The sequence below is a fragment of the Oncorhynchus clarkii genome, chromosome 12, assembly GCF_045791955.1.
Source record: "Oncorhynchus clarkii lewisi isolate Uvic-CL-2024 chromosome 12, UVic_Ocla_1.0, whole genome shotgun sequence".
NCBI lineage: Eukaryota > Metazoa > Chordata > Actinopteri > Salmoniformes > Salmonidae > Oncorhynchus > Oncorhynchus clarkii.
The window spans coordinates 60,855,241-60,873,605 of NC_092158.1; the positions used below are offsets into that span (position 1 = coordinate 60,855,241).

The 18,365-nt window shown below is 44.1% G+C and overlaps 1 protein-coding gene across 3 annotated transcripts in view; it reads left to right on the top strand.

The window, feature by feature from the left end:
• LOC139420893 (cramped chromatin regulator homolog 1) overlaps nt 1-18,365 on the top strand; it is a 51,850-nt gene that overhangs the window by 13,072 nt on the left and 20,413 nt on the right. For all 3 annotated transcript variants that reach the window (XM_071171295.1, XM_071171296.1, XM_071171294.1), the window contains 8 exons: nt 7,856-8,009; nt 8,486-8,569; nt 8,916-8,964; nt 10,751-10,836; nt 11,074-11,197; nt 13,868-13,949; nt 14,205-15,362; nt 15,830-16,004. In XM_071171295.1, coding sequence (XP_071027396.1) covers nt 7,856-8,009; nt 8,486-8,569; nt 8,916-8,964; nt 10,751-10,836; nt 11,074-11,197; nt 13,868-13,949; nt 14,205-15,362; nt 15,830-16,004 — 1,912 coding nt within the window. The remainder of the gene's footprint in view (nt 1-7,855; nt 8,010-8,485; nt 8,570-8,915; nt 8,965-10,750; nt 10,837-11,073; nt 11,198-13,867; nt 13,950-14,204; nt 15,363-15,829; nt 16,005-18,365) is intronic.

The following is an 18,365-nucleotide window of genomic DNA, read 5'->3' on the forward strand; positions in this document are numbered from 1 at the left end:
GCTAGCTGCTATCCGAGTGGCTACTCCTTACGTGTCTGTCCCAACACAAGCGCCAGTTAGCCTGGAGTTTGCCTCGAGCTAGGCCCATCTCCCGGCTAGCTGAAGAAATCCATCAGATAATCCCTGGGCTTCAATTACCGACAAAGAGCCCCGCCGATCCATCACGACTGGTCTGCTGACGTTACCGTCCAAGGGGGTTTCAACAGGTTCCCCCGTTGCGACTTCCCCGAGGCCCATCTGCTAGCTCCAGCCTGCTAGTGGTCTGAATCACCCTATGATTACTTGGCAACACATGCCTCTCCCTAATGTCAATATGCCTCGTCTATTGCGGTTTTGGTTAGTAGTCTTTGTCTTATTTCACTGTAGAGCCTCCAGCCCTGCTCAATATGCCTTAGCTAGCCCTGTTGCTCCACCTCCCACACATGCGGTGACCACACCTGGCTTAAATGGTGCTTCTAGAGACAAAACCTCTCATCGTCTCTCAATGCCTAGGCTTACTGTACTCACAACCTACCATACCCTTGTATGTACATTATGCCTTGAATCTATCCTTCTGTGCCCAGATACCTGCCCCCTTTTACTCTCTGTTCCGAACACACTAGACGACCAGTTCTTTGAACCTTTAGCGGTACTCTTATTCTACTCCTCCTCTGTTCCCCTGATGTAGAGGTTAACTCAGGCCCTGTGTGTCCCCAGGCGCTCTAATTTGTTGACTTCTGTAACCGTAAAAGCATTGGTTTCATGCATGTTAACATCAGAAGCCTCCTCCCTAAGTTCGTTTTATTCACTCTTTTAGCACACTCCGCCAACCCGGATGTCCTAGCCGTGTCTGAATCCTGGCTTAGGAAGGCCACCAAAAATCCTGAAATTTCTAACTATAACATTTTCCGACAAGATAGAACTGCCAAAGGGGGCGGAGTTGCAATCACTTGTAGAGAGGGCCTGCAGAGTAATGTCATACTATCCAGGTCTGTGCCCAAACAATCCAAACAACAAAAATCCACCGTTCCAGAAACAAGTCTATCACCGTTGCTGCTTGCAATAGACCCCCTTCAGCCCCCAGTTGTGCCCTGGACACCATATGTGAATTGATCACCCCCCATCTATCTTCAGAGTAAGTACTGTTAGGTGACCTAAACTGGGACATGCTTAACACCTCAGCCGTACTATAATTTAAGATAGATGCCCTCAGTCTCACACAAATTATCAAGGAACCTACCAGGTGCAACCCTATATCCGTAACCATGGGCACCCTCATAGATATCATCCTGACCTCCTTGCCCTCTAAATACACCTCTACTGTCTTGTACCAGGATCTCAGCGATAACTGCCTCATTGCCTGGGTGCGTAATGGGTCCGCGGTCAAACGACCACCCCTCATCACTGTCAAACGCTCCCTAAAACACTTCAGCGAGCAGGCCTCTCTAACCGATCTGGCCCGGGTATCCTGGAAGGATATTGATCTCGTCAGTAGAGGATGCCTGGTTGCTCTTCAAAAGAGCTTTCCTCTCCATCTTAAATGAGCATGACCCATTAAAAAAATGTAGAATTAAGAACAGGTGGTTCACTTGGTTCACCCCAGACATGACTACCCTTGACCAGCACAAAAACATCCTGTGGCCTTCTGCATTAGCATCAAATAGCCCCCGTGATATGCAACTCTTCAGGGAAGTCAGGAACCAATATACTCAGTCAGTTAAAGCAAAGGCTAGCTTTTTCAAACCAGAATTTTGCTTCCTGTAGCACCAATTCCAATAAGTTTTGGGACACTGAAAAGGCCATGGAGAATAAGAGCACCTCCTCCCAGCTGCCCACTGCACTGAGGATAGGAAACACTGTCATTACCTTTTTTAAATCTACAAATATCCCCCTGCTTCTCCTTCACCCAAATCCAAACAGCTGATGTTCTGAAAGAGCTGCAAAATCTGGATCCCTACAAATCAGCTGGGCTAGACAATCTGGACCCTCTCTAAGATTATCAGCCGCAACCCCTATTACTACCCTGTTCAACCTCTTCCGTATCATCTGAGATCCCTAAAGATTGGAACGCTGCCGCTGTCATCCCCCACTTCAAAGGGGGAGACACCTTAGACCCAAACTGTTATAGACCTACAGTTGAAGTTGCAAGTTTATATACACCTGAGCCAAATACATTTTAAACTCAGTTTTTCACAATTCCTGACATTTAATCCTAGTAAAAATCCCTGTTTTTAGGTCAGTTAGGATCACCACTTTATTTTAATAATGTGAAATGTCAGAATAATACTAGAGAGAGTGCTTTAATTTCTTTCATCACATTCCCAGTGGGTCAGAAGTTTACATACACTCAATTAGTATTTGGTAGCATTGCCTTTAAATTGTTTAACTTGGGTCAAACGCTTCAAGCTTCCCACAGTAAGTTGGGTGAATTTTGGCACATTCCTCCTGACAGAGCTGTTGTAACTGTGTCAGGTTTGTAGAGCTTGCTCGCACATGCTTTTTCAGTTCTGCCCACAGATCTTCTAAAGGATTGAGGTCAGGGCTTTGTGATGGACGCTCCAATACCTTGACTTTGTTGTCCTTAAGCCATTTTGCCACAACTTTGGAAGTATGCTTGGGGTCGTTGTCCATTTGGAAGACCCACTTGCGACCAAGCTTTAACTTCCTGACTGATGTCTTTAGATGTTGCTTCAATATATCCACATAATTTTCCTCCCACATGATGCCATCTATTTTGTGAAGTGCACCAGTCCCTCCTGCAGCAAAGCACCCCCACAACATGATGCTGCCACCCCCGTGCTTCACGTTTGGGATGGTGTGATTTGGCTTGCAAGCCTCCCCTTTTTCCTCTAAACATAACAATGGTCATTATGGGCAAACAGTTCTATTTTTGTTTGATCAGACCAGAGGAAATTCCTCCAAAAAGTACGATTTTTGTCCTCATGTACTGTTGCAAATCGTAGTCTGGCTTTTTTTTATGGCTGTTTTGGAGCCGCGGCTTCTTCCTTGCTGAGCGGCCTTTCATGATATCTCGATATAGGGCTCGTTTTACTCTGGATATAAATACTTTTATCTGTTTTCTCCAGCATCTTCACATGGTCCTTTGCTGTTTTGGGTTTGATTTGTACTTTCCACACAAAGTATGTTCATCTCTAGGAGACAGAACGTGTTTCCTTCCTGAGCGGTATGACGCCTACTTGGTCCCATGGTGTTTATACATGCATACTATTGTTTGTACAGATGAACGTGGTACCTTCAGGCGTTTGGAAATTGCTCCCAAGGATGAACCAGACTTGTGGCTGTCTACAATTTATTTTCTGAGGTCTTGTCTGATTTCTTTTGATTTTCCCATGATGTCAAGCAAAGAGGCACTGTGTTTGAAGGTAGGCCTTGAAATACATCCACATGGACATGTCCAATAGGCTAATTGACATCATTTGAGTCAATCAGAAGTTTCTAAAGCCATGACATTTTCTGTAATTTCCCAAGCTGTTTAAAGGCACAGTCAACTTGGTGTATGTAAACTTCTGACCCACTGGAATTGTGATAGTGAAATAATGTCTGTGCATCAGACAAGTCTTTTTTCCCCAAAAATCTTTACAAAGTAAATGTCCTAACCAACTTGTCAAAACTGTAATTTGTTAACAACAAATTTGTGGAGTGGTTGAAAAAGGAATTTGAATCACTCCAACCTAAGTGTATGTAACCTTCCGACATCAACTGTATATCCATCCTGCCCTGCCTTTCTAAAGTCTCCGAAAGCCAAGTTAATTAACAGATCACCGACCATTTCAAATCCCACCGTTCCTTCTCCACTATGCAATCTGGATTTAGAGCTGGTCATGGGTGCACCTCGGCCACGCTCCAGGTCCTAAACAATATAACTGCTATAGATTTAACGACAGTACTGTGCAGCCGTTTTCATCAACCTGGCCAAGGCTTTCGACTCTGTCAATCACCACATTCTCATTGGCAGACTCAATAGCCATGGCTTCTCAAATGACTGCCTCTTTCAGTTCACTAACTACTTCTCAGACAGTTCAGTGTGTCAAAACAGGCCCTCCGCCTGTTGTCCGGACCTCTGGCTGTCTCTATGGTGGTGCCACCGGGTGTAATTCCCGGGCCTACTCTTTTCTCTCTACATATCAATGATGTCATTCTTGCTGCTGATGATTCTCTGATCCACCAGACGATACTATTCTGTATACTTCTGGCCCTTCTTTGGACACTGTGCAAACAAACCTCCAAGTGTGCTTCAACGCCATACAACACTCCTTCTGTGGCCTCCGACTGCTTTTAAATGCTAGTAAAACAAAGTGCATGCTCTTCAACCGATTGCTGCCCGCACTCCCGCCCTACTAGCATCACTACCCTGGACGGTTCTGACTTAGAATATGTGGACAACTACAAATACCTAGGTTACTGGTTAGACTGTAAACTCTTCTTCCAGACTCATATTAAGCATCTCCAATCCAAAATTAAATCTAGAATCGGCTTCCTATTTCACAACAAGGCATCCTTCACTCATGCTGCTAAACATACCCTTGTAGAACTGACTATCCTACTGATCCTTTACTTTGGCGATGTCATTTACAAAATTGCCAACACTCTACTTAGACTGCATCCAGTTCGCTATCACATTGCCATCCGTTTTGTCACGAAAGCCCCATATACTACCCACCACTGCGACCTCAATGCTCTCTTTGGCTGGCCCTCACTTCATATTTGTCGCCAAACCCACTGGCTCCAGGTCATCTACAAGTCTGCTAGGTAAAGCCCCTTATCTCAGCTCACTGGTCACCATAGCAACAACCACACGTAGCACTTGATCCAGCAGGTATATGGCACTGGTCATCCCCAAAGCCAACACTCCCTTTGGCCGCCTCTCCTTACAGTTCTCTGCTGCCAATGACTGGAATGAATTGCGAAATTCTCTAAAGCAGGAGACTTAAATCTACCTCACTAACTTTAAGCATCAGCTGTCAGAGCAGCTTACCGATCACTACCTGTTCACAGCCAATCTGTAAATAGCACACCCGACTACCTCATCCCCATATTATTACTTGCCCTCTTGCTCTTTTTGCACCCCTGTATCTCTACTTGCACATCATCATTTGCATATATATTACTCCAGTATTAATGCTAAATTGAAATTATTTGAGCTTCTATGGGCTATTTATTGCCTAATTCCCGACTCCTCTACATTTGCACACATCATAGGTCTTTCTTTTGTGTTATTGACTGTACTTTTGTTTAACTTTTTTTTGTCGCACTGCTATGCTTAATCTTGGCCAGGTTGCAGTTGTAAATGAAAACTTGTTATATACTGGCCTACCTGGTTAAATAAAGGTGAATTAAAATAAACATAGCCTTTGGTTTATTCAGGCATTCTTATTCTGAAGCAGAAGTGTCCCTTGTAAACATTATTTTATTCATTTTGTGATAATTATTGTTATTGAATGAGAAATTATATATATTTATTTTATTTGCCATATAGCCCCAGGCTTATTGTGGAGGCCAGGTCATCTGATACAGCACTCCATATTTCCCCCAAGCTAATGTCCATTGCTCGTGTTTCTTGACCCAAGTCACTTCTTATTGGTGTTATTAAATAGTGGTTTCTTTACAGCAGTACGACCATGAAGGCCTGATTCACGCAGTCTCCTCTGAACAATTGATGTTGATGTCTGTTACTTGATCTCTGTCAAGCATTTATTTGGGCTGCAATCTGAGGTCCAGTTAATTCTATTGAACTTATCTGCAGCAGAGAACTCTGGGTCTTCCTTTCCTGTGGCGGTCCTCATGAGAGAGAGTTTCCTCATGGCACTTGAGGGTTTTTGCGACTGCACTTGAAGAAACTTTCAAAGCAATGATGCACCGTCATTTCTCTTTGCTTATTTGAGCTGTTCTTGCCATAATATGGACTTGGTCTTTTACGAAATAGGGCTGTCTTCTGAAAACCACCCCTACCTTGTCACAACACAACTGATTGGCTCAAACACATTAAGAATCGACTTTTAACAAGGCACACCTGTTGCTTGAAATGCATTCCAGGTGACTACCTCATGAAGCTGGTTGAGAGAATGCAAAGCTGTAATCATGGGAGAGGGTGGCTACTTTGAAGAATCTTAAATTATATTTTGATTTGTACAATTTTTGGGGATAATACATGATTCAATGTGTTATTTCATAGTTTAGATTTTTTCACTATTCTACATTGTAGAAAATGGTACGAATAAAAACCCTTGAATGAGTAGGTGTGTTAACTTTTGACTGGTACTGTACTGCCATTCATTTTTTAAATATTCAACTCGTACCGGTGGACCTTCATTCTTTTCTTGTGAGGCCTGTGGGCTTCCTAGAGCAAAATAACCGACATTTACGTGTTTGAGAGTCGTCTTTCCATAGCGGCGTCATAACCGTTAAGACGCTGCGGACTATTTTGTGAGAAGACCGGTATTTGGGATGTCTCATGGTCTGACGAACACCGCTCTTACCTTTCACCGCAGACACATAAGTGCGACATCAACGGATGCGGAGGATTTGAGACATCCAATGCAAAAAAACTGTCTCTTCCTTAAACCTACTGATTTTAATGGGGATTTTTCTATGCTAATCTGAAGGTGCTGGTCCCTGAAGGCATTCAAAATGCAGTTTGTGCATTCACTTTGATGTGGCAACAGTGACGGGTAGAGGAGAGCCAAGAGTGTTGTACCAATGCGTGTGGACAGAGTTGTAACTCGTTTGAAGGCCAGTTGTGAGGGTTTGCATCCGGAGTGTACGCAGGGCAAAGAGTGGGAGATGTATAGAAACCTCCTTTCAGTGTTCGTTGTGCCTTTGCAGGATGGGTCTGTACTTTCAGAAGTTCCATGACATGCAGGCAAAATGCAAACCCTAAATTCAAACTGCACGCAGAGACATACATATGGTATCCACAAGTTCGTCTGACTCTGGAGAAGAATAAAGTGCCTCATTGCCAAAATCCAGAGGTTTCCCTTTAAACAGCTGTTAAGTTTGATCGGTAGCAGATAATTATATTTCGATTTTAAGATTAGAATAGCAGAGGAGAGGATGCCTTTTGTCTTAGTTGTTGGGAAAGTGGTCAAAGTAGCTGATTTTTGTGTCGAGTTACATTGTTTACAGTGAATAGAATGCGATGTTTGGCGTGACTATCACAATGGAACCTTCAGAATGCTGAGAAATTCCCGTACGTGGATGGAGGACAAAAATGGCAGTTTAGTATTTTAAAAATAGCTCAAACTATTCCAGACTAGTCTACACGTTTTAAAGTTTGAACAGCGTTTCTAGCGTAAACAGTGTAAGAGGATTAGCTTTGTATAAAAAAATAAATAAAGCTATAAGTCCAAAATAATTCTTACAATATCTAGTGTTGCTGCTGTCGCAAGCCTTATAAGTCGAAGTTTGTTGGAGATTTAAAGTGGGGACTCTTTCTTTGCAAGCCCCACTAATAATAATTGATTGCATTTTATAAAGCAACTTTCCACCTACAATAGGTGCTCAGTGCTTATCATTATAAGGGGGGAAACACCTGTTCCACCACACATGTAGCACTGCAACCAATTTGTGCCAGAACACTCAGCATAAATCGGTTATTATGGTGGAAATGTTAAGAGTGTTGTATGCCAATTGGAAATTTAGGTGGCCGTGATTTGAAAGGGGCCAGGTTGGGAATTTAGCCAGGACACCAGGGTTAACACCCCTGCTCTTACAGAAAGTGCCATGGGGTTTTTAATGACCACCGAGACTGCACTTTATGTCCTATGTTCTCCCATAGACCGGAGGGAAGAGTGCCCCCTACTCCAACACAAGTTCCATATCTCTAATAGTGTCGGTCTTTCTCTCTCGCTCTCTGTAGCATGGGAAGGACTTTGAGGCGATCCAGACGAACATAGCTTTGAAGCATAAGAAGAAGGGGAAGCCAGCCAGCATGGTGAAGAACAAAGAGCAAGTCCGACACTTCTACTACCGCACCTGGCACAAGATCTCCAAGCACATCGACTTCGCCAACGGTAAGCTAGCTTGTCTCTCTGTTTCGCTCCCTTCTCTCGTTATTTTTCAAATAGAACTCTCCACTCACCTCTTGCTTGTTTACACAGTATTTTCTTTTTTTATGCCCGTGTTTCGGTTTGTTGACTAAAACATTGACCTTCAAAATCAGTGTGAAACTTTGCCTGCGACCTGTATGCAAAGTTTGATTTGCGAATGCCAACTGGTCTTCATAAAAAGTAGGTTGCTTGCTATCTGCGTTCATTTCTTCTTTTGAATCCTATCATGTTTGATACACACACACACCCACACACACACCCACACACACACCTGCAATGCAACTCATTAAATGTGCAAGAGCGAAACTGTCTTTTGATCTCACCATCAGTGTGAGACCTGTCTTTAAATTGGTTGTGGAGCACCCAAGATCACTGGTGTGCTGCAGTTGTTTTCTTTTCACTTTTATCCCATAACATGCCCAGTTCCTCCTGTCCCACAGTGTACTCTCGTGTGCTGAAGAAGTCTTCTCAGGAGCTGTATGGTCTCATCTGCTACGCTGAACTCAGGAAGAAGGTTGGAGGATGTAAGTCAAACAGGGTGGGGTGGGGGGGGCTGTATCCGTCTTGTCTTGGATGGTGTGTTTGACACTGGCCTCAGTCTGGCTCTGTTTCTGGGGCTGGTTGGCCACAATGGAGCTGATTTTAATTGTTGCGCTGGACAGGGCCGGTGTCATGAGGGACAGTTAAGTGTGGCGAAGGTCATGAAGGATGTGATGTTACTATGTCTGTGTTAATCTTGTGTCCAAAGATAGAAAAGCTAGCTAACTCCTGTTGGAGGACATTTTTAGATATGTTAATGTTTGTGTTGTCTTCACAAAGCAAGAGCAAGGAGGTACGCACTAGCTTTTCTAACTCTGTTGTTGTTCATAGTGATGGACGATAAGAACGTGGCCAAGCTTAACGAGCTCATCCAACAGGGGTAAGACTGAGACCAAAAATTATAACAATGTAACCACAGCTTTTAGAAATATACCACCTCTTTTCTCCAAGACTCAAAAGTAGTTGATTTGTTTATAAATAGTTTACACATTTGAAATTAACCATTATATACACCTGTTTTTTATGTACACCCATCTAGTACCTCGCCGGTACCCCCTTTGCCTTTAGAACAGCTTGAATTCTTCAGGGCATTAGTTTTACAAGTCGGAAACGTTCCACAGGGATGTTGGTCCATTTTGATGCAATGGCATGGCGCAGTTGCTACAAATTGGACGGCGGTACATTGCCGCCACCAATCTGTATTGTTGACACCAGGAAGAATGGGTCCATGGACTCATACTGCTTACGCCTAATTCTTCCTGTGCCATCAGCATGATGCAACAATAATCGTGAATCGGGACTGGCACTGTCAATGTTTTTTGTCCCACCATTCTCGGAAACCCTGGAAACAGTCTTGCATGAAAAGCCCATGAGGGCTGCTGTTTCTGAGATACTGGATCCGGCGTGCCTGGCACAGACGATCGATCATACCACGCTTAGTCGCTTATGTCACTCGCTTTGCCCATTCTAATGTTCAAACAGTAACTTGATGCCTGTTTGCCGGCTTTATATAGCAAACCACGGCCACGTGACTCACTGTCTATAGCATCGAGCCATTTTCATGAACAGGGTGGTGTAGGTAATAACCTGTAATGCGTTGGTTTCATGGGCTGAAATAAAAGATCCCAGAAATGTTCCATATACAAAAAATACGTATTTCTCTCATTTTGTGCATAAAGTTGTTTCCCTCTGTGTTAGTGAGCATTTCTCCTTTGCCAAGATAATCCATCCACCTGACAGGTGTGGCATATCAGATAGCTGATTAAACATGATCATTACACAGGTGCACCTTGTGCTGGGGTCAAGAAAAGGCCACTAAAGATGTGCAGATATGTCACACAACACAATGCCACAGATGTCTGAAGTTGAGTGAGCTTGCAATTGGCATGCTGACTGCAGGAATGTCCACCAGAGCTGTTGGCAGAGAATTTAATATTCATTTCTCTACCATAAGCTGCCTCTGACTTCGTTTTATTGAATTTGGCAGTATGTCCAACCTTCCTCACAACTGCAGACGACGTGTAATCAGAACAGCCCAGATCCTCCACATCCTGCTTCTTCACTTGCGTGATCGTCTGAGACCTACCAACAGGACAGCTGATGAAATTGAGGAGTATTTCTGTCTGTAATAAAGGCCTCTTGTGAAAAGAAAAAATACAAATTCTGATTGGCTGGGCCTGGCTCCAAATTGGGTGGGCCTATGCCATCACAGGCCCACCGATGGCTGCGCCCATGCCCAGTCATGTAAAATCTATAGATTAGGGCCTAATTTATTTATTTAAATTAACTGATTTCCTTACTGTTAAATTCGCTAATGACGGATGGTAGCTTATGGTAAAGAAATTAACATTAACATTTCTGGCAACCGCTCTGGTGGACATTCCTGCAGTCAGCATGCCAACTGCACACTCCCTCAACTTGAGACACCTGTGGCATTTTGTTGTGACTAAACTGGACATTTTAGAGAGGCCTTTTATTGTCCCCAGCACAAGGTGCACATGTGTAATGATCATGCTGTTTAATCAGCTTCTTGATATTTCGCACCTGTCAGGTGGATGGATTATCAACACTTTACATGTTGAGTTTTTGTTCAGTGTAGATGGTTGATATTTTGTAATTGTCATTTTTGTTTGTGTTTATCTCATGTTTCTGCTCTATTCTCCCAGGGCCACCACGGTGCGTTCTAAAGGCAGGAACCTACGCATCAAAGCTCCCATGTGCCGTGCGCTCAAGAGGCTATGTGACCCAGATGGTGAGTATACACACGCACAAACACACATTGACACACTCACACAGCAGGGAGAGGGCGGAAGTGTATGAATGGGGACGTTGAGTCATGCATGTGGGTAGGAGGGGATGGATTTCCATGGCAATAATCGGAAGGGGGCGGATGAGTAGGGGAGAGTAAGTGGTGGTGGTAATGATGCTGATCATCTTACAAATGTTATCCCTCTTTCCTTTACACCTCCCTCTCACTCACTCTCTCTAGGAGTGAGTGATGAAGAAGACCAGAAGCCTGTGCGTCTACCTCTGAAGGTTGCCGTGGAGCTGCAGCCGCGTAGCAACCACTCCTGGGCCCGTGTTCAGAGTCTTGCCCATAATCCCCGCCTCAGGTCAGTGTCAACTAACTATAAAGACTATAATTTCAGATATTTTTTTTTGTGATAACTTCCTGTATACGAAAGGTGTACTGCAGGGTCAGTATTGGTACCAGTTCTCTTTTAATATTTATATAAATAAAACTGTGTTGAAACGTGATATTAATCTGTATGCAGACGATACTGTTATGCATGCTATTGCCCCAACTGTAGATGGTGAGCTGCAATCTGACTTTGTTGCCTTACAACAAGCACTGGTTGGTTTAAAACTTGTACATAATGCGGGCTAGACTAAATGCATGTTCTCTAATTCTTTCAGATGGACTACATATTTATTCATTGAGTGTTTCGCCCATAGATCGGGTTCCCGCCTATAAATGTCTGGGCATTTGGATTGATCAGCACTTAATGTTGAAGAAACATACTGATGAAATCCATGGCGTTGTTTTGTTTTATAGTATGAAGAGTACAGCTTAACGTAGCTAAATAAAATCAAAAGGATATTTTCTCCAAACGATATGAGGGTGTGTACATGCAGCTATTGTGTTGCACTGTTAAGAAAGAAACAAGTCTTGCTATATGTTTTGATTTTTAATACATTCTAAGGCTGCATGACGCGTCTAATAATTTTGGAAAAAATAGCATGAAAGGCATGAACTCTGCTTAGTTTTTTTGCGCCGGCTAAATACGCTTGATCCGTCTTATTCACATTTTGACAAGTACTTGATAATGTCTCGAATTTCCCGCCGGCATCCCCTTTTTGTGGCCGTAATGCCCCCTAAAAAAAAAAATTTTTTGGCCAGTTGTGTCCCTGGCCTGAGAAATAATAATTCCCTTCTCCCGGCTTCGTGCGCCGAAGCACCTCTCGGATATCTAAATTCTTATTAGCCAATGCCAGTCACGTGATCGGGTCGTTCTCACAGGCTACAAGTGAAGACCGACACGTCGGGGACGCAACTGTGCGTGTCCTTATCGAATTCCGAGGCGCATGTTGAAGATGTTGGAAGAACTGGACAACATTAACTTTTCGTCAGCTAACAAGATGAGTAGGCCCAACAAACAGCAAAAGCACTAGCCTATGTCAATCTACTATGCCCATAGTACAAAAGTTTACCTATTCTGTGCGATAAATAAATATTTCAAACAAAATCTGGGACAGTTGTGGGATGCGATAGATCCCAAATTAATACAACTACTAGCTTCAAAAAAGCAATGAGGGTGACACAACAGATCAGAACATTTAGCTTAAAATGTTGATAAACTATTAGGCTATTTCTTCACATTAAAAGTGCAGCAATGTGCACATGGCAGTAGGCTGTAAGTGTGAATGTTCCAAAATGCAATCAATTAGCGGGAAACGACATTCTGAAATCACCACACATGCGATTTATAATAAAAGCATTACATGCATAAAGGTGCATTTGTATTTAAAAAATTATCTTCCCCAAACTTGAAACTCACGTGCTGCGTGTATGTATGCCAGTTAGGCTAAATACCCGTTGTAAAGCAGATTAATATTCTTAATTTTAAGTTACTTGTCCACTTAAATTGTGACACAAACCTTATCAAAAAATATATGCCTAATGGGCTAGGCTACATGATGTGTGCGACTATGAGTTGAAAACGTTTTTTTAAGGAGTGCTGTTTCTTGCTTTACTGCACACAAACTGGGCGTCATTCACAAGTGATAATATTGCCACCCATCAGACTATTCTTAATTTAATCTTGTCTTTACATATAATTTAGTATATGTGTGAAATTTGTTTTGATTTAGAATCGGCTATTATCATGCACCTGTCTTGGAACAGGGGCAGGGGGAAAAATACATGTCATCTATGCACTTAAATAGTGAATGGAGGATGCTTTTCCCATGGTTCATTTTCATGCCATGAGGTAGGCTATACTGTTGTAAAGAGAAGCAATGTGCTTACTATTAGAACAATTAAATAAAGTAGGCCTAGCCTATAGAAAGTTGATGGTATCCTCTTTTTAATAGAGGCTATCAAAACTGTTTTCTCACTTAATTGCATAGCCTATAGAAACATGAGCATAGACTCAACATTAAGTGATTTACTAAAATTTTCGTTTTGATTTTGCATTGATGTCAGAGTGATTAGAGGGGCAACTGTGCTGAATACCAGGCAGTTAGCAAGTTTGGTAGGCTACGAATGCAGCATCAGCGCTTGGAGAAGCCTAATTACCGTGACTAAACGGTCATGACCCGTGACCGCTGGTGTGGCTGTAATACGGTTGGTTACGTGACAGCGCTAAATCTATTTTTTTCCCCAAATTCTGTGTTGTGCTATATTTTTATTTTACATTTGTATTGATTGCTTTTTCCTTTCACATTGCATTTGATTGTTGTATTACTGTGATCAGGGCACCCTTGAGAATGAGTGCCTGGTCTCAATAGGTTTTCCTTGAATAAATAATAGATTTGTAAAAAATCAAGATGGGCAGAAAAATCTTTATGCTTTTGGGACACCCAACCCTGACAGTTTGGATCCCTAAACATAGCGGCCATTACATGAAGCATATTGTCATTATCATATTGGGTTTTGCTAGGTTGTGTCGTGCTGAACATGCCCCTGTCAGTGTTTGAGGTGTGTGTTGTCTACAGGAGTTGTCTTTGCTGAGAAATTTAATATTTTCTAACATTGTTTGTTCTTCTGTGTGGTGATGTAGGATGGTGGTAGAGCTACATAGGAAGGTGTCCAGCCTGATTGAGTTCCTGAAACAGAAGTGGGCCGTCCAGGACCAGCGGATCGTATCCTTCCACATCACAACAGTTATGTCATGTCCATCTTATGTTGTGGTCTAACTGATTATATTTTTTATCTGGTCGAGTATAGAATCACATGAAATTAGCACCAGACACAACATGCTGGTAAAAAAAAAAGTCTCAAATGAGCTGATCCATAGAACTTCAAGAGATAAACCGATAATATTTAGCCAAGTTGATGCTCAATTCTTGTTTTTGTTTGACATCTCTGCTGACCCTCCTTGACCGTACTGTGTTCAGCTGAAGAGCCTGCAGGATCGCGAGGCGTTAGGGGGAACCCAGCAGCACAGTGGTAGCGGCAGCCCTGCTCTCCCCTGTAGAGAAGACGAGGACCTGTTCCTATACCCAGCTGAGACCAGCACCTTGACCCCCCTGCCCAGCGTAGCCCGTGTGGTTCACTCCAAGGCCTCCTGCACTGTCCACTGGCAGGAGAGTGGCAAGCCCCGGCCCGGCCCCAAGGAGTTGATCCCCACCGCCCAGATTCTGGGCATCCAGGGGGCCCCGCTCCTCCTCCCCCGGGGGGGCGTGGCCAAACCTGGACGCGGCGGTGGTGGTGGGGATGCTCGGCGTGTTGGGTGTGAGACCCCCATATCCACACCTGAAGGAGGAACGTTGGGAGGGGGAGCAGGGCCAGAGCACAAGAATCTGAACCAGATAACATCTCCTATACCTCCACTTCCTCCTCCTTCGTCTTCGCTGCTGTTGTCTATGACTCAGATACAGGAGGGTGGTGTAGCCGCGGGGCAGGTGGAACAGGAGAAGGGGCTGGGGGAAGGACCAGGGGTAGGGGAGGCCTTGGGGGCCAAGGGAGGAGATGGGGACTCCATTTCTCAGGACCAGGGGGGTAGTTCTTGCTCTGCAACTGTTCCGTACAGGCTTGAAGAGCGGACCACAGGGGTTAATGGCAGTGACGGTGCCTCTCCAGAGAGGAACTCCCTCCCCCTGTTGGACCCCCTGGTTCCCACCACACCTCCACCGGCACTGCGACAGGTGGAGGACGTCCCTCCAGACCAGGGGCAGGGGAGCGCAGCAGCCCCAGGAAAGGAAGAGTCTGGTGGGGTTGGTGGTGCTGGAGGAGGAAGCAGCACACCAACCCTGGTGTCCTGTGGTCGGTCGGCCCAGCGGATCTGTGATGAGGGCTGGAGCTCGCGGGGGTCAGACAGCAACGTGACTCTGGCAGAGCTGTACCTGATGCTGGGGAAACCTGGGAAACTGCAGCTGGAGTACGAGTGGCAGCCGGCTGCTGTTGCAGTCCCGGAGATGGGGGACGAGGGGCTACAGGGACCAGGGCAGACATGCCCACAGCTACAGTCACCACGCCCCCTGCCCCCGCCCTCCACCCACCGCGTCCTGCGCTGCCTGCTCCGGCTGGTGTCATCAGAGGTCAATCCCAAACCTGTGAGTCAACACCGCCTAGTGATGCAAATTCTTCATAGCCACTGGCCACATTTGAATTCTCTACACTTCGTCCGAAGTGTGCACTCCTGCACTCTCCCTCATGGATTTAAAAGTAATCGACTGGAAAGGGGGATACCTAGTCAGTTGTACAACTGAATGCATTCAACTGAAATGTGTCTTTCGCATTTAAACCAACCCCTCTGAATCAGAGAGGTGTGGGGGGCTGCCATAATCGACATTTAGGTCTTTGGTGTGAGGATTATGGTGCAAACGCCCTCTAGCCATGCTTACACCAAACATTTAAATGCATGAGGTGGGGGGATCGAGTGCACACTTCTGGAGAAGGGTAGAGAATCGGAATGCAGACACTTTGTATGAGACTTTGTAAACAGATTATGGGATTTAATAGCCTTAAGTCATTTTTTTTTCTTCTAATGCCCTCTCCCCTCTCCTTTCCTCTCCTTCAGGCCCCAGAGCTGTGCTCCACAGCCACGTCTCCGGTAAAGCCATCCCAGGAGGAACAGTCCCTCACCCCCCCAGGCAAGGCCCCAGCTGTGGGGGTACGGAGCCCCAACTGTGGACGACCACAGCCCCTGGGGGTCCGAGCGACAAAGCTGATGTTACCAAACACTGGGTCCTCCGGTAGCTTACCAAACTCTTATCACATGCAAATGCATACACACATACACACACTAGAGGTTGACCGATTATGATTTTTCAATGCCGATACCGATTATTGGAGGACCAAAAAAGCCGATACCGATTAATCGGCCGATTTATTATTATTTATATATATACATACATGCATACAGGGGGGCAAAAAAGTATTGTCAGCCACCAAGTTCTCCCACTTAAAAAGATGAGGCCTGTAATTTTCATCATAGGTACACTTCAACTATGACAGACAAAATGAGAAAAAAAATCCAGAAAATAACATTGTAGGATTTTTTAAAATGAATTTATTTGCAAATTATGGTGGAAAATAAGTATTTGGTCACCTACAAACAAGCAAGATTTCTGGCTCTCACAGACCTGTAACTTCTTCTTTGAGAGGCTCCTCTGTCCTCCACTCGTTACCTGTATTAATGGCACCTGTTTGAACTTGTTATCAGTATAAAAGACACCTGTCCACAACCTCAAACAGTCACACTCCAAACTCCACTATGGCCAAGACCAAAGAGCTGTCAAAGGACACCAGAAACAAAATTGTAGACCTGCACCAGGCTGGGAAGACCGAATCTGCAATAGGTAAGCAGCTTGGTTTGAAGAAATCAACTGTGGGAGCCACTTATTAGGAAATGGAAGACATACAAGACCACTGATAATCTCCCTCGATCTGGGGCTCCACGCAAGATCTCACCCCGTGGGGTCAAAATGATCACAAGAACGAAAAACGCAAAGAACGCAAAAATCCCAGAACCACATGGGGGGACCTTGTGAATGACCTGCAGAGAGCTGGGACCAAAGTAACAAAGCCTACCATCAGTAACACACTACGCCGCCAGGGACTCAAATCCTGCAGTGCCAGACGTGTCCCCCTGCTTAAGCCAGTACATGTCCAGGCCCGTCTGAAGTTTGCTAGAGAGCATTTGGATGATCCAGAAGAAGATTGGGAGAATGTCATATGGTTAGATGATACCAAAATATTACTTTTTGGTAAAAACTCAACATGTCGTGTTTGGAGGACAAAGAATGCAGAGTTGCATCCAAAGAACACCATACCTACTGTGAAGCATGGGGGTGGAAACATCATGCTTTGGGGCTATTTTTCTGCAAAGGGACCAGGACGACTGATCCGTGTAAAGGAAAGAATGAATGGGGCCATGTATCGTGAGATTTTGAGTGAAAACCTCCATCAGCAAGGGCATTGAAGATTAAACGTGGCTGGGTCTTTCAGCATGACAATGATCCCAAACACCACCCGGGCAACGGCGGAGTGGCTTTGTAAGAAGCATTTCAAGGTCCTGGAGTGGCCTAGCCAGTCTCCAGATCTCAACCCCATAGAAAATCTTTGGAGGGAGTTGAAAGTCCGTGTTGCCCAGCAACAGCCCCAAAACATCACTGCTCTAGAGGAGATCTTCATGGAGGAATGGACCAAAATACCAGCAACAGTGTGTGAAAACCTTGTGAAGATTTACAGAAAACGTTTGACCTCTGTCATTGCCAACAAAGGGTATATAACAAAGTATTGAGAAACCTTTGTTATTGACCAAATACTTATTTTCCACCATAATTTGCAAATAAATTCATTAAAAATCCTACAATGAGATTGTCTGGATTTTTTTCTCTCATTTTGTCTGTCATAGTTGAAGTGTACCTATGAACCAAATTACAGGCCTCATCTTTTTAAGTGGGAGAACTTGCACAATTGGTGGCTGACTAAATACTTTTTTGCCCCAATATTTATATAATATTTGTATTTTTAAATTTGATTATTTGTTTGTAATAATGACAATTACAACAATACAGAATGAACACTTAACTTAATATAATACATCAATAATCAATTTAGCCTCAAATAAATAATGAAATGTGTTCAATTTGGTTTAAATAATGCAAAAACAAAGTGTTGGAGAAGAAAGTATAAGTGCAATATGTGCTATGTAAGAAAGCTAACGTTTCAGTTCCTTGCTCAGAACATGAGAACATATGAAAGCTGGTGGTTCCTTTTAACATGAGTCTTCAATATTCCCAGGTAAGAAGTTTTCTGTTGTAGTTATTATAGGACTATTTCCCTCTATACCATTTGTATTTCATTAACCTTTGACTATTGGATGTTCTTATAGGCACTTTAGTATTGCCAGTGTAACAGTATAGCTTCCGTCCCTCTCCTCGCTCCTCCCTGGGCTCGAAACAGGAACACAACGACAACTGCCACCCTCGAAGCAGCGTTACCCATGCAGAGCAAGGGGAACAACCACTCCAGGGCTCAGAGCGAGTGACGTTTGAAACGCTATTAGCGCGCGCTAACTAACTAGCCATTTCACTTCGGTTACACCAGCC